This window comes from Pan paniscus, chromosome X, assembly GCF_029289425.2.
Source record: "Pan paniscus chromosome X, NHGRI_mPanPan1-v2.0_pri, whole genome shotgun sequence".
In the NCBI taxonomy this organism is placed as follows: domain Eukaryota; kingdom Metazoa; phylum Chordata; class Mammalia; order Primates; family Hominidae; genus Pan; species Pan paniscus.
In genome coordinates this window covers 103,755,991-103,778,544 of record NC_073272.2, presented here as the reverse complement: position 1 = coordinate 103,778,544, position 22,554 = coordinate 103,755,991, and the positions used below count along the sequence as shown (strand labels likewise).

The 22,554-nt window shown below is 44.5% G+C and overlaps 1 protein-coding gene across 1 annotated transcript; it reads left to right on the top strand.

Annotated features, from left to right (window-relative positions):
• The first annotated feature begins 16,813 nt into the window (after window positions 1-16,813).
• ESX1 (ESX homeobox 1) lies at window positions 16,814-21,711 on the top strand. The gene is made up of 4 exons (XM_003819655.6): window positions 16,814-16,979; window positions 17,170-17,593; window positions 18,933-18,978; window positions 20,862-21,711. The coding sequence occupies exons 1-4, from the start codon at window positions 16,898-16,900 to the stop codon at window positions 21,519-21,521; spliced, it is 1,212 nt and encodes a 403-aa protein (XP_003819703.3). The 5' UTR covers window positions 16,814-16,897; the 3' UTR covers window positions 21,522-21,711.
• Window positions 21,712-22,554: the final 843 nt, after the last annotated feature.

Sequence of the window (22,554 nt, the reverse complement as noted above, 5' to 3'; positions counted from 1 at the left end):
TGTCTTTGTGTCTAGAAAATACACACACAAGTATTAGAGGATAAAAGAGCATCATGAATATAATTTATATTCGAATTAGAAAAATATATACATATTTATAATTACAGAGAGAATGATAAAACAAACGGGGTAAAATGTTAACTTGAAGGAATCTGAGTGAAGAGTAGTATAATGGCAATTCTTTGTGCTATCTTTGCAACTTTTCTGTAAATCTGAAATATCCCAAAATTCGAAAGTTTAAAATCCATCTTTGTCCCTCTAGTCTGTTTTAGATGGGAAATCCATACACAAATTATCTTTGGTGCCACTAGAGGTCGCTGCAGTTAGTTTAAAAACATATAATAATGTTTAAATTTTAAAAAGTTCACTTTAATTTCAAAAACAGACCTATATCAATCACATAGCGTTGTGAGGAGAAAGAGGAAGAGGAAGAGATGCAGAATTCAAAATAAACCTGGTAAGATTATTTCAGGGCTGCTATACCAATCAGCTTGAGAAGCGGTGCCCTAAAGGGAAGAGTGCCATCTACACACAAGTTGCCCTGCCGGGTGCCTAGCAGCTTGCCAAGAACCAGCGTCTATTCTGAGATGTTCCTCCAGAGTGCCAACTTCCATCAAAAGCCATTGCCACAGTATTCCATTTGGCCACCTGAGGGCGTGCTAAAATTACTTTTTGTAATTCAGGGATTTTTCAGCAACTGAGGAAGGTATCTACGTGAGCGCTGAGTCCTGGGAATCTTCAGGTCACTTTGCAGATTCCTCCTGATGGGATAGAAAAGGGATGCAGTGATAGTTCCAACCTTAGCAAAACTGTGATGTCTTCAAAGTTCAGCTTCAGTGTCGGCCTGCATTGCCGGCCCCCTTTTGCCTTATTGCTGGAGTGCTTTCGATTCCCCATACACCCCTTTTTCTTCTTGGCCTCTTTCCCCTTCCTCAAATACTTTTGCCCAAAGCACTCATTTCCACTCATGTGTAAGACTGATAATGATGATAATCACCACAACAGATGTGGGAGTATAAGAAATTGATAATGATGATAAGCATGATGGCAGAACGTGCCCCTCTCAAGGGAGATTTGAATGTTGAAAAGACTCCATGCCTTAAAGCCTCAAAGCTGATGAAGGAGACTGGGGGGATCATAGGAGCCTTTATTACTCTCCTGAAATGGCACCTTGAGTGCCTAACTCAAGTCTGGTTATCACTCAGGTGGGCAATAAAACAGGGTGGCCGGGACTGGTGAGGAATTAGCGGAGGCAGGAGGCGGGGGGCGGGAAGCAGGAGGTGGGGGCTTTAAGTTTCAGGGCTGAAAACTGAGCTCTAGAAGGGCACTGGCTGTGAGATAGAAAGGCAGATGGAGTGAAGAACGGTCACCACTAGGGGATTTAGCAAGTCCCCAGGGTTATCACAACCTAAGAAAAAGTTGAGTAGCACAAGTAGAAAGCATAGATTGCTTACCCTGTTTTAGTCGCCATTCTTCCACCTCCTAAAAGGAGAACCTCCTTTATTTTATTTGTATTGATATATATCAGTTGTATATATTTGGGAGATGCATATGATATTTTGATACTTGTCTACAATGCGTAATCATTAAATCAAGGTAATTGGGATATCCATCACCTCAAACATATATATTTTCTTTGTGTTGGGAACATTACAATTCTTCTCTTCCAGCTGTTTTGAAGTATGCAATATATTTTGCAAACCATAATTTCCCTACTGGACTATCAAATACTAGAACTTATTCATTCTATCTAATTGTATTTTTGTACCCATTAACCAACTTATCTTCTTCCCTCCTTCTTCCCTTCCCAGTCTCTGATAACCGCCATTCTCTGTAGGAATCTCCTGTATTATAAAGCAGACAGCTCCCTTGGTAGAGCAATCTTGGGGGTTATGACTCCTGGAGAAATGGGGATGTCGTGAGATTAAAGTCTATCAAAGGGAACATTCATCCCCTAGAAGAACGTTATTTTAAAACATCTGGTATCACCATATATTTTAAGAGAAATGGACTATCGATACAGATCCAAAGTCACCAATTTAAAAAATTTTAGATGTAAACTATTTATCCATTCACTAAGTGTAGACCTGGATTTTAGACACCTTTTGTTTTGTTTTGTTTTGTTTTGTTTTGTTTTGTTTTGAGATAAAGTCTCGCGCTGTGGCCCAGGCTGGAGTGCAGTGGCATGATCTTGGCTCACTGCAACCTCCGCCTCCCGGGTTCAAACAATTCTCCTGCCTCAGCCTCCCGAGTAGCTGGGAATACAGCTGTGCACCACTGCACCTGGCTAATTTTTGTATTTTTAGTAGAGACGACGTTTCACTATGTTGGCCTGGCTGGTCTCAAACTCCAGACCATGGGTGATCTGCCCCCCTCAGCCTCCCAAAGTGTTAGGATTACAGGCTTGAGCCACCGTGCCCGGTCTAGACACCTTTTAAGAAGTTCAAGTTAGGTCAATCCGTTTTACTCCAATTGTCTCTGTGAATGAACTTCAGGAATTATCCATCAAATCCTAAGCCCCAGGCTGGTCTTACCTTTCCCCCAGCTCCCACCATCCAACCTCGACTGAGATGCCACTCAGCCTGGAACTGCTGAGATCCCCCTCCAGTGAGGCAAACCAGTGTATTTGTTCATGCAAAATAGCGAGGCTGTCTGGTGAAATGTCCTAGACTACAAACACTTGGAGGACAGGGAGTGTGCCTCTTTCATTAAGAAGCCTGTACCTTGTTGTCATTGGATTTCCTGCACTTTGCACATTTCTGGTACTGTGTATTTTGAATTAGTACATGATTATTTAACTCCTAGTTCAAATCACTTTTCTTAAAATACAGGAAGACAAATAGCTAAAACATTGCCCAAGTCAACCACTGGGATTGTACCTGCTTCTGTACTAAAATTTTCCATATTATACACGTTATACCTTAGCTAATTTTTATATACTTATTAGAGATAGGGTTTCACCATGTTGTCCAAGCTGGTCTCGAACTCCTGACCTCGGGTGATCCATCTGCCTTGGCTTCCCAAAGTGCTGGGATTAGAGGCATGAGCCATGGCGCCCAGCTGCCCAGAGAACACATTTTAGAAGCCCCAAGGGCCAGGTGTGGTGGCTTATGCCTATAATCCCAGCACTTAGGGAAGCTGAGGCTGGAGGATCACTTGAGGCCAGGAGTTTGAGACCAGCCTGAGCAACAGAGTGAGAACCTGTGTCTACAAAAAGTAATTTAAAAATTAGGCAGATGTTGTAGTGCACACCTGTAGTCCTAGCTACTTAAGAGGCTGAGGATCGCTTGAGGCCAGGAAGCTAAGGCTGCAATGAGCTGTATTCATGCAACTGCACTCCAGCCCCAAGTCTGTAATTCACCCTCCCTATGACAAACAATCCACAGGCCTCATCTCATGTCTCCTCCTAAGCAGGACCTTGTACCCAACTCATTGGAATACAGTAGTAGTTCCCAAATCTTGCCTCTTTGAGTAAATAAGAGCACAGACAAAATGAGTTACAGTTTTTATTTCCACCCTGCCTCCCCTCAAACCACCACCACCCTCAAAAGTATAAATAGAACTCTGATTCAGGCATTTCCAGTTGTTCTTGCCAGAAATGAAAACTAGCTCTACCTGTCCACATAGCATATGCCAGGTAAATACCTCAGCAGTAGATTTTAAAAGCAGCACATAGACATTTTGAGTTCATTGTCTGTATGACTTCTTCACGTTCATTTGCATCAGCTATTGTATAATTACTGCCCATGCCTCAAGAAACCAGGTTACAAATCCCTTTCTACTCACACCTCCACCTATGAGCTAAGTAATGCAAACAGTAGTCCTTTTAAAATTATTGAGGGCCTGGAAGTCCTTTCCATTTATTTTTATTTTTATTTTTTATTTTTTTTTAGGCAGGGTCGCCTCTGTTGCCTGGCTGGAGTACAGTGGCACGATCACAGCTCATTGCAGCCTCAACTTCACAGACTCAAGGAATCTTCCCACCTCATCCTCCCCAGTAGCTAGGGTCACAGGTGGGTGACCCTACACCCAGCTAATTTTTGTAGTTTTTTGGTAGAGATGGGGTTTTGCCATGTTGCCCTGGCTGGTCTTTAACTCCTGATCTCAAGCAATTCTCCAGGCTAGGCTTTCCAAAGTGCTGGGACTTCCAAAGTGCATGAGCCAACACAACCAGCCAATTTCCACCTTTGAGTACCAAAGTTATCCAGTTTTCATTGAAATGATACAAAGGGCACAGGTGTGTGAGTATAGATATCAATATGTAGAACACTGATTTTCCTCTTTGCTTCTGACTGTATCTCCAACCATCTATTAGATATAACAGACATCTGGAAGGCCCATCAGCCCCCAAACTAAAAACATCCACAATTGAATTCACTCTCTTTCCCTAAAACTTGGTCCTTCCCATATTCCTCTCAGTAAATGGTGTCATGTTCTGGCTCAAGCCAAATACTAAGGAATCATCTTTGACACTTTCCTCTTCCTCAATTCTCACATTCAGTCCATCAGCAAGCCCTATTATTTCCACCTCAAAAATAAACACCCAAAAATAAACCTCAAAGCCAGTTTCTTCTCTCCACCTCTGTCATCTGGTCCAAGCCATCATCACCTCTCACCTAGCTGACTGCAACAGCCTTCTAATTCATCTCCTTGCCTCTACAGGTTCCTTCTTCAAGAATTCTTTCTCGGGCCAGGTACGGTGGCTCATGCCTCTAATTCCAGAACTTTGGGAGGCCAAGGCAGGCAGATTACTTGAGGTCAGAAGTTTGAGACCAGCCTGGCCAACATGATGAAACCCAGTCTCTACTAAAAAAAAAAATACAAAAAACGTTAGCCGGGCATGGCGGCAGGCACCTATAATCCCAGCTACTCAGGATGCTGATGCAGGAGAAATTGCTTGAACCCTGGAGATGAAGGCTACAGTGAGCAGAGATCGAGCCACTGCACTCCAGCCTGGGTGACAGAGCGAGACTCTGTCTCAAAAAAAAAAAAAGATATGCAGATTGCAAATAAACAGATGAAAAGATGTGCAACATCATCAGCCATTAGGAAAATCCAAATTTTCTTAGATATCCACAAGGTATCACTACACACCTATCAGAATGGCTTAAAATAAAAAACAGTGAAACATCAAATGTTGGCGATGATGCAAAGAAACTCTATCAGTCATCTTGAAAGGAGCATAAAATGGTACAGACACCCCAGGAAACTGTTTGGCAGTTTATTAAAAGAACTAACCAAGCTATTACCATACAACCCAGAAATCACACACTTGGGAATTTATACCAAAGAAATGAAACTAATGTGTACACAAAAACCTGTACACAAATGCTGATAACAACTTTATTCACAATAACCAAAAACTAGAAACAACCTAAATTCCATAACAGGTGAATGGGTTAATAAAACCACTCAGGAATAAAAAGGAAAGAACTGTTGATACAAGCAACAACTTGAAATGAATCTCAAGGAAATTATGCTGAGTGAGGGGGAAAAAAGCCAGTCTCAAATGTTATCTGCATGATCCCATTCATATAACATTCTTGAAGTGATAAAATGATAGAGATGGACACTAGATCAGTTGAACCAGGAATTAGAGCACCATGGAGGGGTAGTTTCAAAGAAACCAGGGGTTTCTTTAGAGTGATGGAACAGTTCTGTATGCTGATTGTCATGATGGTAACAGGGGTGATAAAATTTCACAGAATTACACACACACACACACACACACACGCACATACACACACAGAAATCCAATTAAGTTCTGTACTTTACAAAAACTAGCTGTGCGTGGTGGCGGGCACCTGTAATCCTAGCTACTCCGGAGGCTGAGGCACGAGAATCTCTTGAACCCAGGAGGCAGAGGTTGCAGTGAGCCCAGATCATCGTGCCACTGCACTCCAGCTTGGGCGACAGAGTGAGAATCCGTTTTTTGTTTGTTTGTTTTTTGTTTTTAAAGCCAAAGGGATTACAGTATTGAGGATTGGCAGTCTTGAGGGCTAATATATATATATATTTTATATATCTAATATATATATAAAATATATATGTATATGTATATATATATTTTTACATATATAAATTTATATATATTTTACATACATAAATATATATATTACATATATAAATTTATATATATTATATATTTTTTACATATATAAATTTATATATATATAAATTGAGACAGAGTCTCACTCTGTCACCCAGGATGGAGTGCAGTGGCGCAATCTGGGCTCACTGCAACCTCTGCCTCCTAGGATCAAGTGATTCTCATGCATCAGCCTCCAGAGTAGCTGGGACTACAGGCATGAGCCTCCACGCCCAGCTAATTTTTGTATTTTTCAGTAGAGATGAGGTTTCACCATGCTGGCCAGGCTGGTCTCGAACTACTGACCTCAAGTGATCTGCCTGCCTCAGCCTCTCAACTTGCTGGGATTACAGGTATGAGCCACCAGGCCCAGAGACAATGGGGCCTTGAAACATATGTTTAGGGATTTGGATTTTATCTTGAAAGAAATGAGGAGTCATTACTAGTAGTAGTAGTAGTAGTAGTATTTAGTATTAGTGTAACTTTTTATTCTAAAATAGTTCAACTCACCAGAAGTTATAAAAATTATAATATAGACAGCTCCTTTGTACATTTTACTCAGCTTTTTCCAATGATAATAACTTACATAACCACTGTACGTTTTCAAAAACAAAAAAAAAAAACTGATCTTGGTACAATACTGTATTAACTTGGGGCTTCTCAACCTCAGCACTATTGTCATTTTGGAGCCAATAATTCTTTGTTCTGGGGGATGTCCTGTGCATTGTGGGATATTTAGCAGCACCCCTGGCCTCTACTCACTTGCCAGTAGCAAGCCCCCATCAGCTGTAACACCCAAAAATATCTCCAGATATTGCCAAATGTTCCCTCAAGCTCTCTGATTCTCAGTTTTCTTATGTATGTATGTATGTATGTACGCATGTATGTATGTATGCATTTATTTATTTATTTATTTGAGACTTGTCTTACTCTGTCCCCCAGGCTGGAGTGCAGTGGCGCAATCTCGGGTCACTACAATCTCCGCCTCCTGGGTTCAAGCGATTCTCCTGCCTCAGCCTCCCGAGTAGCTGAGACTACAGGCATGCGCCACCACGCCTACCTAGTTTTTGTATTTTTAGTAGAGACGGGGTTTTCCTATGTTTGCCGGGCTGGTCTTGAACTCCTGACCTCAAGTGATCCGCTCACCTCCACCTCCCAAAGTGCTAGGATTACAGGCGTGAGCCACTGTGCCTGGCTTCCTCATTTATATAGTGGAAATAATAATGTAAGAATTAGGTAAAATCATGTCGTGAAGGCACTTTTTAGTTAGGAGCTGTAATACAAATGGGAAGACCTATTAGCACTTGCCAGCCCTGACTCCCGTGTGTCCCCTAGCTCATCTCCAGCCAAACTGAACTATTTACTGGCCTGTAAGTATGTTCTTTATATTGAGCTATCTCCCTAGACTCCCTTTCCCATCCCTAAATTCTACTCATTGAAATTCTTCCCATAAATTTTTCATGCCCAAAACGCACTAGTTATAAAAAATAGGGGAGGAAAGGAAAAATCCTAAACGTTCAACGTTGGAGAAAATGGCTAATAAATGCATGTCACAGATTTAGCATAGTGCTTGGCACCTATTTATTCATTCAAAAAATATATACTGAAGCCTTGTCAACATAGTAAGACCCATCTCTTAAAAAAATTAATTAGCCAGGAGGCTGACGATGGAGAATCGCTTCAGCCCAGGAATTTATTCCATATTTTCCATTAGTAGTTTTTTTTTTTTTGAGACGGAGCCTTACTCTGTCACCCAGGCTGGAATACAATGGCGCAATCTCAGCTCACTGCAACCTCCACCTCCCGGGTTCAAGCGATTCTCCTGCCTCAGCCTCCCAAGTAGCTGGGATTACAGGCACCCACCACTACGCCTGGCTAATTTTTGTATTTTTAGTAGAGACAGGGTTTCACCATGTTGGCCAGGCTGGTCTCAAACTCCTAACCTCAGGTGATCTGCCCACCTCAGCCTCCCAAAGTGCTGGGATTACAGGCATGAGCCACTGAGCCTGGCCAATAATTTTTAATGTGTAGAAAATGCTTATGATATAACGTAAGATCACAAAGACAGAATATCAGATAGTTATATTGAATATAGTACATATAAAAATTATAGAAAAAAGAAATTTTTCATTATCATCTATAGATAATCAACAGGTTATGAGTGAGTTTATATTATGTTATTTTTGGCTTCTTTATAGTTTCCAAATTCATCACAACAATCATTCATTACTTTTATGATTAAGAGCAAACAAGTAGTTATTTTTTAAAAATAAAAAAAAAAGCTGGGCATGGTGGCTCAGGCCTGTAACACCAAGTACTTTTTGAAATTGAAGCAGGAGGATCACTTGAGGCCAGGAGTTCAACACCAGCTTGGGCAACATAAGTGAGACACCATCTCTACAAAAAAAGAGTTTCTTTAAAAATTAACCAGGCATCATGGCACCTGCCTCCTGCCTGTAGTCCCAGCTATTTGGGAGGCTGAGGTGGGAGGATCACTTGAGCCCAGGGGTTCAAGGCTGCAATGAGCTATGATTGCACCACTGCACTCCAGCCTGCGTGACAGAGTGAGACTCTGTCTCAAAAAAAAAAAAAAAAGGTGAAAACATATTCTCAACTATACTTTAACATTAATATTGAATTTCACTTCCTCCATATATTTCCGATATATACTGACCTTTTCTTCCTTTGAACTCCCATAGGATTATTTTGCTCCTCTCTTGCATGTGCCTTGTTCCACCTTATATTAAAATATGTTATGCGCTGCTCTGCCTATGGAGTAGCCATTCTTTCATTTCTTTACTTCTCTAATAAACTTGCTTTCACTTAAAATAAATCTCTTATGTGTTTTCTTTCTCTCCATGTCTTGCTCATGTCTGTGGCCCTTGTACAAAATATGTGGACACTGAATTGGAATACACACACATACACACACCAAGATCACGAAGTAAATCCCAGACTCTTCCTTGGAAGAATTTTGCCACCCCAGAGTTTGCCCTTTGAACTGCCAGAAGAGCTGGAAGGAAAGTGAGAGGGCAGGGGCAACAGTGAACATGCTGAGCTGGTTAAGTTCTGCAGGAGTCTTTGCCTTGGCTAATGCCAACCACACCTACCCATAGTCCCCATATTTGCCAGCCAATCAACAAATCCCTACTGAATGTCTATTATGTACTCAGTACTGCTTTGAAAATACTAAGAAATGTATGAAGTGGAAGGAGTTTGCAATCTAATTAAGGAATGGATACACACATCCGTATACATACATACCGACACATCCATGCATTCATGTCTGCATGTATTTAAAGATAACTCACATACAAAAAAAGCACTGGTTATAAAAATAAAAGGAAAAGAGAAAATTCTAAACATTAAACATTGGAGAAAATGGTTAATAAAATTATATGACAGATCTCACATAGTGCCTGAGGTGATGCGTGATAAGAATCAAATGAATATAGTTCAAACTGCAAATGCTATAATGGCTCAGAAAACGGCAAGAGTGCTGTGGGCTGGGAAGACTTCCTACAAGAGGTGGGCATTAAGCTAGAACTTGAAATATCTGAAAGCCAGTGGTAATTAGCACATGGCATTTTTCTTTCACCATGAAGTAGACTAAAAGCAAATTATTTACCTAGATCATCACAAGGATCAAGAAGGTCATGAAAGGTATCCCCTCTAGAGGATCTGTGCAGAGAATATAGCTGGAGGAAGCAGGCCTTTTGAGGCTTGAGTCCAGGGTACCCTAGTTAGATCAAAGAAATCCTAGGGATGGCGTCCAATTCATGCAATAATGATGGTAGCCATTAATAGTAGTCATTCTACAAGCTTTCTGGTCACAATAGCAAAGAGATCAGGCAAAACAGAAAGAAAAATCATGGAATTTTACCCTTAACCCCTGATTACAGCAAAGAAGCCCAATGTCCTAGCCTCTGGAGTAGGATTTAGTGTACAAATGATTCGGTTTCATGGAAAAAAACTGAGATGACTGTGGTGTTCCAGGACAGGATAGGGAATGCAAAAATCAATCACTTAGTGCTACTTAAAATTATCAGCAGTAACAGATATCTTCAGGCTGTCTTTCCTTCCCTCTTTTCTTCTCTAAGGCTAGGAATAAATATGTAAATAGCCTCGGCGACTTTTCCTCTTCTTCCATCAGTGCAGACACTATCTCTAGTCTGAAGGGGCCGGGCACGGTGGCTCACGCCTATAATCCCAGCTTTTTGGGAGGCCAAGGCAGGTGGATTGCTTAGAGCTCAGGAGTTCAAAACCAGCCTGGGCAACATGAAGAGACTCCGTCTCTAAAAAAAAAAAAAAAAAAAAAAAATTAGCCGGCAATGGTGACGCGCACCTGTAGTCCCAGCAACTCGGGAGGCTGAAGTGGGAGGATCGCTTGAGCCCAGGAGGTGGAGGTTGCAGTGAGTCATGATAGTATCACTGCACTCCAGCCTGGGTGACGGAGCAAGACCTTGTTTGGAGAAAAAAAAAAAAAAAGTCTGAAGGAAACAGAGAACTGTGGTTCTCCCAATGGTGGGTATAAGAAGCCTCCATGTGCCCCTTACATCTTTAAGAAGTAATACCAGTTTTTTTAAAAGCCATAGTGTTGGCTTCTGACACGAATAATTTATTCATGGCATTTAATAAAAAGATATAACATGGCCGGGTGTGGTGGCTCACACCTGTAATCCCAGCACTTTGGGAGGCCAAGGAGGGTGGATCCCCTGAAGTCAGTAGTTCGAGACCAGCCTGACCAACATGGCGAAACCCATCTCTATTAAAACTGCAAAAAGTTAGCTGGGCATGGTCACAGGCACCTATAATCCCAGCTACTTGGGAAGCTGAGGCAGGAGAATCGCTTGAACCTGAGAGGCAGAAGTTGCAGTGAGCTAAGATTGTGCCATTGCACTCCATCCTGGGCAACAAGAGCATAACCTTACCTCAAAAAAAAAAAAAAAGATATCACCTCACTGATGTTTCATCAGAAGTCACCCCACTCTTGCTGTCAGTTGTGGTGAATAATCAGAGGTGGACTGTAGGGTCTTTTGGCAAAGGACTGAAAAAATTTCCCTCACTACAGAGTGCCCTTGTAGGAAGAAGAAAGAATCAGAAAGCACATAGGGCTGTGAATAAGCTGCCACTCACCTTAAGGAACAGAAAGCTCCTCTACCCTACCCATACCACTGACCACACCTGGGACAGGGGACCCTCACCCGCAGCAGAAACGTAATCTATGAACACAAAACTTCCATAATATTACAGTTCTCTTGACTGTAAGGTTCTCTAGAAACCATCTAGAGATTGCCTCAGTTTACAGGCCAGAATAAAGATCTCTGGTCTGGGGCCAGGCTCAGTGGCTCACACCTGTAATCCCGGCACTTTTGGAGGCCTAAGCAGGCAGATCACGAGGTCAGGAGTTCGAGACCAGCCTGGCCAATATGGTGAAACCTCATCTCTACTAAAAATACAAAAATTAGCTGGGTGTGGTGGTGCACGCCTGTAGTCCCAGCTACTCGGGAGACTGAGGCAGAAGAATCGCTTGAACCCGGGAGGTGGAGGTTACAGTGAGCCGAGATCGCACCACTTGCACTCCAGCCTGGGCAACAGAGCAAGATTCCGTCTTAAAAAAAAAAAAAGATCTCTGGTCTGTCATTAGTTCCTTTACAAAGAGGATATTGCCTGGCAGAAGGAATTCTCATAAGTGGAGTAGTTTAACATGAAATTTCATTTTCAAGATCACGTCCCTACTGTAAAGCATCAGAGCCTGCATGAGCCAGCTAGCCCTCAGCCAGGGGAAAGCAGGCAGGTGTGCCATCTCGGTGTGGTAGTGCCAAAGCCACACTTAGGGCACCCTGAGCCTCTGTATGGGACAGCAACTTCAGATATAAAAATAGCCAATAGGCTGGGCGCAGTGGTTCACACCTGTAATCCCAACACTTTGGGAAGCCAAGGTGGGCAGATCACCTGAGGTCAGGAGTTCAAGACCAGCCTGGCCAACATGGTGAAACCTCGTCTCTACTAAAAATACAAAAATGAGCTGGGCGTGATGGTGGACACCTGTAGTCCCATCTACTTGGGAGGCTGAGGCAGGAGAATTGCTTGAACCCGGGAGGCGGAAGTTGCAGTGAGCTGAGATCGCGCCACTGCTCTCCAGCCTGGGCGACAAGAGTGTCTCAAAAAAAAAAAAAAAAAAAAAGCTCAATAGCTCAATATCATTAGTCATTAGAATAATGCAAATCAAAACAATAATGAGACACCACTTCGTACCTACTAGGATGGATTTAATAAAAACAAAACCTGGAAAATAAGTGTTGGCAAGGATGTGAAGAAATTGTAAATCTCCTGTACTGCTGGTGGGAACATAAAATGGTACAGCTGCTGTGGAAAACAATGTGGTAGTTCCTCAGAAAGTTCAACATAGAATTTCGGTATGATTCGGCCCTTCTGCTCCTAGGTATATGCCCCAAAGATTGAAAAATAGGTATTCAAACAAAACTTGTATGTAAATGCTCAGAGCAGCACTACTCACAGTCACCAAAAGGTGAAAACGACATAAATGCCCATCAGTTGATGGATCTATAACCAAAATGTGGTACAGCTTATACAACGGATTTTTATTCAGCCACAAAAAGGAGTGAAGTGCTGACACATGCTACAATATGAATGAACCTCAAAAACACTATGCTAAGTGAAAGAAGCCAGACATAATTGGACACATACTGTATGATTCCATTTACATGAAATATCCAGAATAGGAAAATCCATAGAACTAGTACATTACTGGTTACCAGGGCCTACAGAGAGGGAGAGAATGAGGAATGACTGCTATTGGTTACAGGCTTCCTTTATAAGGTGTTGAAAATGTTCGGAAATTAGATAATTGTGATGGTTGTACAGCATTGTGACTATACTAGAAATCACTGAATAGCACACTTAATTTTTTAAAATCATAATAGTTACCATTCCACAGCATGTTCTCTCTACAAAGCATCATTCTAAGAAGCTAGGCTCAAATCCAAGGTCCAATACATACAAGCTGCATGCCTTTAGGTAAATTAACCTCTCTGTGACTCAGTAACATCATCTGTAAAATGCGGATTAGAGTATTTACCTCCATAGGGTTATGAGGGTTAAATGTGTTAATATTTAATCTTACTTTGAACAGCCCTTTGTATATATTAACAGTATATATTGAATAGTAAGAATTAGCTAAGTGTTAGCTATTATCATTTCAATTAATCCTCACAACAATTCCATGAAGTAGGTGTTTTTCATTATTTCCATTTTACAGATGAGAAAACCAAGGCACAAGGAGATTATGCAACTCACCAAGTTAGTTATTTAACAAGTGGCAAGCAAAGCCAGCAGTCTGGCTTCAGGGTCCCTGCTTCTCAACTATTGCTGTGCTTGACATAAATCTGGTATACATAAATCTGGCATTCATAAATCTTGAATTCGTAGCTATTTTTGCCTAGGATGAGATTTAATTAGGTATTTAAGGTTTTCAAAAAGTAAATCAATTTAAGTAAGGGTGTTAAGTAAATACCGTCCTCTCTGGTACCCAGATATGGCAAAACTTGCAAAGGGACACATGAACGACTGAGGTTTAGAAAACATTGGTAAACCGTGGAAATCTAAGATGTGACAGAACACACCCATACTGTTGCCAATATACTAGGTAGGCTACTTCACACCTTGATTAAACCCTGTATGGATTTCTTGTGTGATATAACATCCCAGGGAAAAATTGTTCGCCGGGTATGGAGCCCAAAGAGAAGAAGGCCTGCAGACTCAGCAGGAGCCGCCAGCCTTAGGAGGAAATGTCTTGCTTAAAATCAGAAAGGCTGTGGGGTTGTAACCCTTGAAATCTTTTTGCAAGTGAATACGAGGCAGGAGGACTTATTCATTAGGCACTGTAGTCGAAGTGCCCTAGGCCCACCGCACTTTTAGGGGCCTGTGAAAATGTCTTAACTGACTGGGCACGGTGGCTCACGCCTGTAATCCCAGCACTTTGGGAGGCCGAGGAGGCAGGACCGCTTGAGCCCAGGCGTTAGAGACCAGCCGGAACTACATAGAGAGACCTCGTCTCTACTAAAAACAACAACAAAAAAATTTGCAGAGAGCAGTGTCCCGCGAGCCTGTAGTACCAGCTATTTGGGAGGATCACTTGAGCGTGGGAGATAAAAGCTGCCGTAAGCCCTGAGGGCATCACTGCACTCCAGCCTGGGCGACAGACGGAGACTCCATCTCAGGAAAAGAAAGAAAAGAAAAGGTCTTAATTTCTTTTCAAATCATAAGAAAAAATTAATATAATCCATCCCAAATTATATTCATCCTTATACCAACACAGCTGTAAAATATATATATTTTTTCTTAATGGAGGAAGGGGCCCAGGAAGGCAAAAATGCCTAGGGCCCACGAAAGTCATAATGTGGCCCTGACATGAGGGTGAGAGTGAGGGTGAGCCTCATGACCTCTGCCTCCTGAGCAGGTCTTCCAGACACCAGCTCAGCAACCAATGCATGCAGCATCCTGTCCCGTTAATATCCTCTCCGTATTGAGCAAACGTGAAGTGGTGGGCTGCGGGAACCCAGCAGTGCTGGATCCCAACCCTGTGGTTTAAGGACATCCAGCTGAGGCCCTGAAGCAAGGGGAAGAGGCCTGAATTAGTGTGCAAGAGAAGGAGGAGACCCCTCACACCCAGGAATTGTAAAGACTATGCCTCCCCCAAATGCCACCTCCTTCTACTCTTACCTGAAATCCCACTATTATTTACTCCTTTGAATTAAGACAGCCGTAATATAGTGAAAAGTGCACACATTTCGTAGTTAAAACTGGCTTGTATTGCCATTGGCAAGTTGCCTGGCTCTTTGGGCCCCAGTCTTCTGTATTTTTTTTAAAAAATGGGGGATGATAGGCCGGGCGCGGTGGCTCACGCCTGTAATCCCAGCACTTTGGGAGGCCAAGGCGGGCAGATCACGAGGTCAGGAGATCGAGACCACGGTGAAACCCCGTCTCTACTAAAAATACAAAAAATTAGCCGGGCGCGGTGGCGGACGCCTGTCGTCCCAGCTACTCGGGAGGCTGAGGCAGGAGAATGGCGTGAACCCGGGAGGCAGAGCTTGCAGTGAGCCGAGATCGCGCCACTGCACTCCAGCCTGGGCGACAGAGCGAGACTCCGTCTCAAAAAAAAAAAAAAAGGGGGGGGGGGATGATAATGGTGGTTATCAAGGCGAAAGTAAGATAAATCGTGTACAGTGGCAAGCATAGGGCCAATTATTAGCAGGCTTTTAAAAATTCTTTTAATTTTTTTATTTTTTGAGACAGGGTCTACTGTCGTCCAGGCTGGAGTGCAGTATCCTGATCATGGCTCACTGCAGCCTTGACCTCCCGGACTCAAGCGATCCTCCCACCTCAGCCTCCCTAGTAACTAAGTCTACAGAGTTATTTTTATAATATTACGGATATTAACACGTCCTGGAGAACCTGCAAACACTTATTGGAGGGAGAACCATACAGCCTTCAATCATAGCCCAGGCCTTTTAATGTGATACATCACTATGGAGCAAGAATTCAGGAAGATAGTTCTAGAAAAAGGGAGGGGGAGGAGGAAGAAGGGGTAGTGGGGAAGGCGGGAACTCTCCCAGGTCCACAGCACAAACCCGGGGAATACGCGCGCTTTAGGAGCCTGCAGAACGGGCTTCTGCAAAGCGCGCTGCAATAAGAAGCGCAGGAACCTAGTACAGCAGACGTTGCAAGTGCCGCGCATCAAAAGACGGGGCCCCTGTAGTGTAAGCATTCTTGGATGCACTATGCACTTAGCAGATTTCCATACTTGCACTCTGACATAAGTTCATTACTAAAAAGCTTAAGTCCTTGGAGCTTTCTCAAAAAGCACGTTGGGTTTCTTGCAGCGTGCACCTGAGCAGCGGACTGCTCTTCAAATTCAGCCCCAAATTCCCGCTCCCGGAATGCACGGTGGGTTCTGAATTCAAAAATCCAGAGCAAGCAGCCTTCTAGCCAATCATTGCACCTTATCACTATCCTGACTTTGGCGCGAACTGTACAGAACTAGATAGTCCTATCCATTTGTCACTAATTTCTAGCAGGGGAGAGTCGTGCTCAGAACCCAATTGCATGGTAGACTAACAAGTTCACTTTCGCATGTTTGGGCTGCTGAACTTTCCGCGCTTTCCTCAACGCCATCTCTCGGTCTTTTCCGTGGGGGAAGCAAAGGGCATCGCTCCACCCAAGTGCTGCGGGGTAAAGACGGTTGGGCGGAGGAACACTTCCAAAATACCTCTCCACGGGCTGGTGCGAGGTCTCACCCCGCCCCCTCGCCCCCTCGCCCCCTCGCCCCCTCGCCCCCTCGCCCCCAAATCGGCTTTCACAACCCAGCCGCTTTTTCCAATCTGGGTCTCTGCTCAAGTTGGGAGTAGTTAGTTAAGCAGCAATTTGGGGCCACTGTTCCCCGCAAAGCATGTTCACTACCTGCACCATGCTTGCGCACGCTCGCCCTATTTTTCGTACGCCCTGGACACGAATGCGTCCCCAGGGGGTCGCACTCACAACTAGATGTACTGTGAATGCTAATAGGGGGCGTTTAACCGACGCGTGTGCATACGCTTTGAACCTGCGGAAGGCGCCGTACCGCTATATAAGGCGCGCAAGTGCCAGACGGCGCCAGAAAGAGGTCCCGGCGCCAGAAAAGCGCTCGCCCGAGCCATTGGTCCCAGAGCCAGTTCCAACCCCGGGATCGCCGCGGAACCCCGCACAGAGTCTGCAGAAGTGCACAGCTTTATCGACAGCGCTTGAAGCATGGAGTCTCTTCGCGGGTACACCCACAGTGATATTGGCTACCGCAGCCTGGCAGTCGGCGAGGACATCGAGGAAGTGAATGGTTAGTGCTTGGACAGGGACGGGAGCTTTCGCGAACTCTAAAAGAGGAATTTTTCCCTGGGAGAGGCAAGCGGACGGGACGCTGCGCGGCTGTCGCAGTTGCTCTTCCATAGCGGGTCCCCTGCCTCCTCCAGCCCACGCGCCGTGGGCTCCAACGCCCTGGTGTCTCTTTTGCTTTCCTCCCTTCCCAGATGAGAAACTTACCGTGACCTCGCTGATGGCAAGGGGAGGAGAGGACGAGGAGAATACACGGTCCAAACCTGAGTACGGAACAGAAGCGGAAAACAACGTTGGCACGGAAGGGTCCGTCCCCTCGGACGACCAAGACCGTGAGGGTGGCGGCGGCCACGAGCCGGAGCAACAGCAGGAGGAGCCGCCCCTGCTCGAGCTGAAGCAAGAGCAGGAGGAGCCGCCCCTGCTCGAGCTGAAGCAAGAGCAGGAGGAGCCGCCCCAGGCGACCGTGGAGGGGCCACAGCCGGCGGAGGGGCCACAAACCGCTGAGGGACCACAGCCCCCAGAGAGGAAACGCCGCCGCCGCACCGCGTTCACGCAGTTTCAGCTGCAGGAGCTAGAGAACTTTTTCGATGAATCTCAATATCCCGACGTTGTGGCGCGGTAAGTGGCTTGCCCCGGAGGCGCCCAGTTCATCCCGGGACCCTTTCACCGGAGCTAAAAGCCACGTAGGGGGCTCATGGGCGCTGGCTCCGCCCTTGGTTTTGGGGGGACGTGGTGGGGGGGGCGCGGAGGATGTAAAAGACTGGGGCGGGACTAGGGTAAAGCGAGTGAGGCAGGGTCGGATCCCGCCTTTATTTAAAATTTTGGCAATTTGCTCATCATGGGTTGTTTTTGCATTAATTTTGATACGTTTTAATATTGCATTGAAATATTATTTGTCTTGATTATCGAGTTTTTTAGCGCCATTTACATTGTGCGCGCGTGGCGAGCGCCTCACTCTTTTCGCCCTAGTAACCGCCCTGCCACGTGGAGCGCACTTTTACAACCAGGGGGCGGACTTTTGAGCTTTCGGTAGCCAGCGACCCCTTTCCTTCGCTAGCCTCATCGGAGCCCTCCTCATACCGACCCGTAGTGTACGAAGGGGCAGGCCTTTTCTGGCCAGGCTGGAATGGGGGGCGGGGGGCACCTGGACAGGTCAGAGTAGGGTTTAGGGGACCTTTCTGGCTTCGTTGTACTTAGCCTTCGCCCGGCAAATAGCAAAAAAGAATTTCCCTAGGGCGCGCTTGGCCGATGTGGTTTGGAGTTCCCTCCCTGAGAGTTCACCTCTCCCTTTTACGATAAACAGAAATACTGTGGTTCAATACAGCGCTTTAAAGGTGTTTTGGCATTTAATTTTTTTTTGTTTTTTTTTTTCACGGACGGACTTCCCAAGGAAAGATTTCCAGGGTTGTTCTCTGCTGTTTCACAAACAGAAGAATTGAGTCATATTCAGCTAACAAACCATCGGGCGCTTTTACATATGTTTCCTTTTTCTATCTTATTTAACAGCGAAGTTGTTAATGGGAAAAACCTCCCTAAAGCGAGTCCCAACCGTATTACAGAAAACTGCACTGGGAGGTGGGGGAGAGAAATAATGTACATTCATATATATATATATATATATATTTTTTTTTTTTTTTTTTTTTGAGACTCACTCTGTCGCCCAGGCTGGAGAGCGGTGGCGCGATCTCTTCTCGCTGCAGCCTCCACCTCCCGGGTTCAAACGATTTTCCTGCCTCAGCCTCCCGAGTAGCTAGGATTACAGGCATGCGCCACCATGCCCGGCTAATTTTTGTATTTTTAGTAGAGACAGGGTTTCACCATGCTGGCCAGGCTTGTCTCCAACTCCTGACCTCAGCAACCTCTTCGGCCTCCCAAAGTGCTGAGCCGAGCCACGTTCATATTATTTCATTTTATCCACAACTCCAAATACTGAATATTTGTAATTTTCTCCCCTAAGAGAGAGACTTGCAGCACGTCTGAATTTGACTGAAGACAGAGTGCAGGTCAGTAAATCTTGAAAAAGCAATTTGGCAGGACAGCCATTCTAAAGCATGCTTTAGGTTTTGTCCTGGACATTCTCAAGCTGGTGTTTTCTGTTGTCTTTTCCATGGTTGACAAATAAGTTTTGAACAGTAGGGGCTTTAGTGGTAGAAAATAGGATGTGTAAACTTCAGATTATGGAAATTGCTCATAAACAGAGGAAATATGATTTCCTAAAGGAAAAAAAGATGTGTTTTCATCTTCCTTCTATATCTGTATCTGTCTTTCTCTCCATATAGTGTATGCACATGTATATGTACATATACACATTTACGTACACATATATGCACATGTATACACATACATACATACATATATCCCAATAAATAAGATTAACCTTCTTCTAACACTGGTATCCTCTAGGGAGAATGTTAGTTTTCCCTAAAGGATTACTTCTATATGGAGTCATGTTCGGGGCTCAGTCTGACCTCGGAAGTATTCAAATTAATGCACAAAAGAGCTCAGTTTTATAAGAAGGTTCAACTGTACTAAATTATTTAAAATATTTAAAACCTAGCACAAGCACTTAGCTAAATGAGTGAATTTATATTTAGGCATTGGGGTGAAGGAGTAATTCACACACAGAACACAGTACTAAAGTAGGGAGTGGCAGCCCTAAATTTTAATTTTTTGGGAAGATTTTGATGTCAGCCTGAAAACATTGCTAACATATTTCAATTAAGTGGTAATGGGGAAAACATTTGTAAGCTTTGGAAAACTGTCTTTAAAAAATGAAACAAAAAAAGAAAGAAGAATTTGAATAAAGTTCCCTTACCTAAGAAGGGTGGAAAGATTAGAGAAGAATTGTATACAGTCAAACACATGCATTGCAGATGTCACACAAATTCAACTTTATGAAACTACCAAATGCATAAGAGAATGTTCGCTTTTTTGTAAACACCTTAGAAAAAACATCTTAGATGTTTTATTCTTTTTGGTGATATTATTTTGAAAAGGTGGGTTTTCTGGAATTTGATTGATTAGGGGGTTCTCTCAGTTCAGGCAAGATTCTTACCTGTGTTGATTTAAAATACCTTTTCATTTACTCAGGCAGTTATGACTAATTTTGCAGGTCATGGGATCAAAAGGTGACTGTTTGAAATTACAGAAGACCATAGCTGCATCAAGGAAGTATTTGCAAAAAAATAAATTAAAGTTAGAATGGGCTTATTAGCTTTGCCTCAGGGTGTGTGTGTGAGTGTAGTGATGGAACTGCACTGCACGCCTGTGGGTGTGATGTCTGGAAAAGCAGCCCAACAAAGTAGACCACTGAATGCTGGAGTCCTGATGCCACGGGCCCATAGCCTCAGGTTGGGATGACGTATCCTCTGCCTTCTCAGGGAAGCAAGGTAAACTCAGAGGAAAAGAAGAAAGGTTTGCTGAGCTGCTTTTTTCCCTCCCAGGGTTTACATAGGCCTCTCAATGGATTTATGAAGGAAGGAAGAAAGAGCCAGAAAATACAAAGAAGGAAAAAAGACAATGTTCTCATCTATTTCCAAATTCTATAGCATGAATATCCCCCAAAGACACTTTTAATAGACACTCCCCTCCTTTTCTTTGCAAATATAGTAGACTTATTTTATGAAATCAGTATTGAGAATACAGACCCAATATGGGCCCATACCAAAATTTGCCGTCTGTTGGCTTTGGTTATGTTTAGGCAGGGGTGACCACTAGCACATCTGAGCCCCTCCCTCACTCCTCTAAGATATTTCAGCAATAAGAAAATAGCTTCACCTGTTGCAGTTTAAAGTCTCAGTGGCATATAGAATTCCATGTTATGTTTTTTTCTATTATGACGTTAACTGTTCAAAATACTAAAGCAATTCATTTTTCCCCTCTGAAGGTTTGGTTTCAGAACAGAAGAGCCAAGTGGAAACGAAATCAGAGGGTGCTAATGTTGAGAAACACTGCTACTGCTGACCTGGCCCACCCTTTGGACATGTTCTTGGTTGAGGCCTATTATGCTGCTCCTGCTCTGGATCCTGCTTTGTGTGTTCATCTGATGCCAGAAGTACCTAGACCACCTGTGCTGCCTGTGCCACCTATGCCACCCATGGTCCCTATGCAACCCAGGCCACCCATAGCACCTATGCCACCCATGGCACCTGTGCCACCCGGGCCACACATGGCGCCTGTGCCACCCTGGCCACGCATGGCGCCTGTGCCACCCTGGCCGCCCATGGCGCCTGTGCCACCCTGGCCGCCCATGGCGCCTGTGCCACCCTGGCCGCCCATGGCGCCTGTGCCACCCTGGCCGCCCATGGCGCCTGTGCCACCCGGGCCGCCCATGGCGCCTGTGCCACCCGGGCCGCCCATGGCGCCTGTGCCACCCGGGCCGCCCATGGCGCCTGTGCCACCCTGGCCGCCCATGGCGCCTGTGCCACCCGGGCCGCCCATGGCGCCTATGCCACCCAGGCCACATGTGCCTCACACTGGCCTGGCTCCTGTACACATCACATGGGCCCCTGTCATCAACAGTTATTATGCATGTCCCTTTTTCTAAAGTAAGGTCTTCATAACAGTTTTTCCAAAGTTCTTTCCTGCCAGATAGAAATTGTGCACAGCACAGCATCAAGTAATTCGTTAGATGCTTGTTAAATGAAGTGGGTAGGTGAACAAAGTTAACGAATGCCCTGTTATTTTTGTAGGCCACATAATTGTAGTATTTTCAATAAAGATGTGACTTAATAGTACGTTGGTTTTGTATGCCAAATGGGGTCAGTAGAATATGGATGGGAATTGCTAAGGGAATGCAATTTGAATAGAATGGTGAAGAGACCTCTTCTCATCAGGTAATATCCCTGAGTCACCATCAATATGTCCTGCACATCACAGTTTGCCAAGTGCCCATGATGGGTTTACATTGACCCACCCATTTTCCCTCCACACCTCCCCCCACCCCATCCTCACCCCTCCACCCTGCCCCATTGGGAGCATATAAATGTGCAGGATGGGAGTCTAGTAAGAGAACAGTGCGTTTCCAGGGAGGGCCACGTTCCATTCATGCTAAGGAGCTCAGGCTAAATCATGGACTCTAACAGAAACTAAGACGCTACTCACAGAGCCCTGAGGGAACGGGGCAGCCAAATGTGCATCTAGTACTCTCCAAATTCTGCTCCCTGCCCCATTTTTTTTTCTTTTGAGACAGGTCTCTGTCGCCCAGGCTGGAGTGCAGTTACGTGATCATAGCTCATTGCACCCTCGAACTCCTAGGCTCAAGCGATCCTCCTGCCTCAGCCTCCTGAGTAGCTGGGACTACAGGTGCACCACCAAGCCTGGCTAGTTTCTGTTGTATATTTTGTAGAGATAGGGGTCTCATTGCAGTGCCCAGGCTGGTCTCAAACTCCTGTTCTTGAGCGATCCTTCTGCCTCCAGCCTCCCAAAGTGCTGGGATTACAGGTGTGAGCCACTACACCCAGCCTGCCCTCTGCTTTGTGGAGGAGACAGAGGAATAGGAACTATTCTGGCCCAGAGGTTCTGCAACTTCAAAGGAGACACAAGAAGGGGCTCCATCAAGACCAGAAAGAGGTGCTCTG

What these genes read in the sequence shown, in the direction of transcription:
- ESX1 (XM_003819655.6), top strand. Translation starts at nt 16,898, where the DNA reads ATGGAGTCTCTTCGCGGGTACACCCACAGTGATATTGGCTACCGCAGC. An exon ending in GGACATCGAGGAAGTGAATG is followed by an intron (nt 16,980 to 17,169) that starts GTTAGTGCTTGG and finishes CTCCCTTCCCAG; the next exon opens with ATGAGAAACTTACCGTGACC. An exon ending in TATCCCGACGTTGTGGCGCG is followed by an intron (nt 17,594 to 18,932) that starts GTAAGTGGCTTG and finishes TTCTCCCCTAAG; the next exon opens with AGAGAGACTTGCAGCACGTC.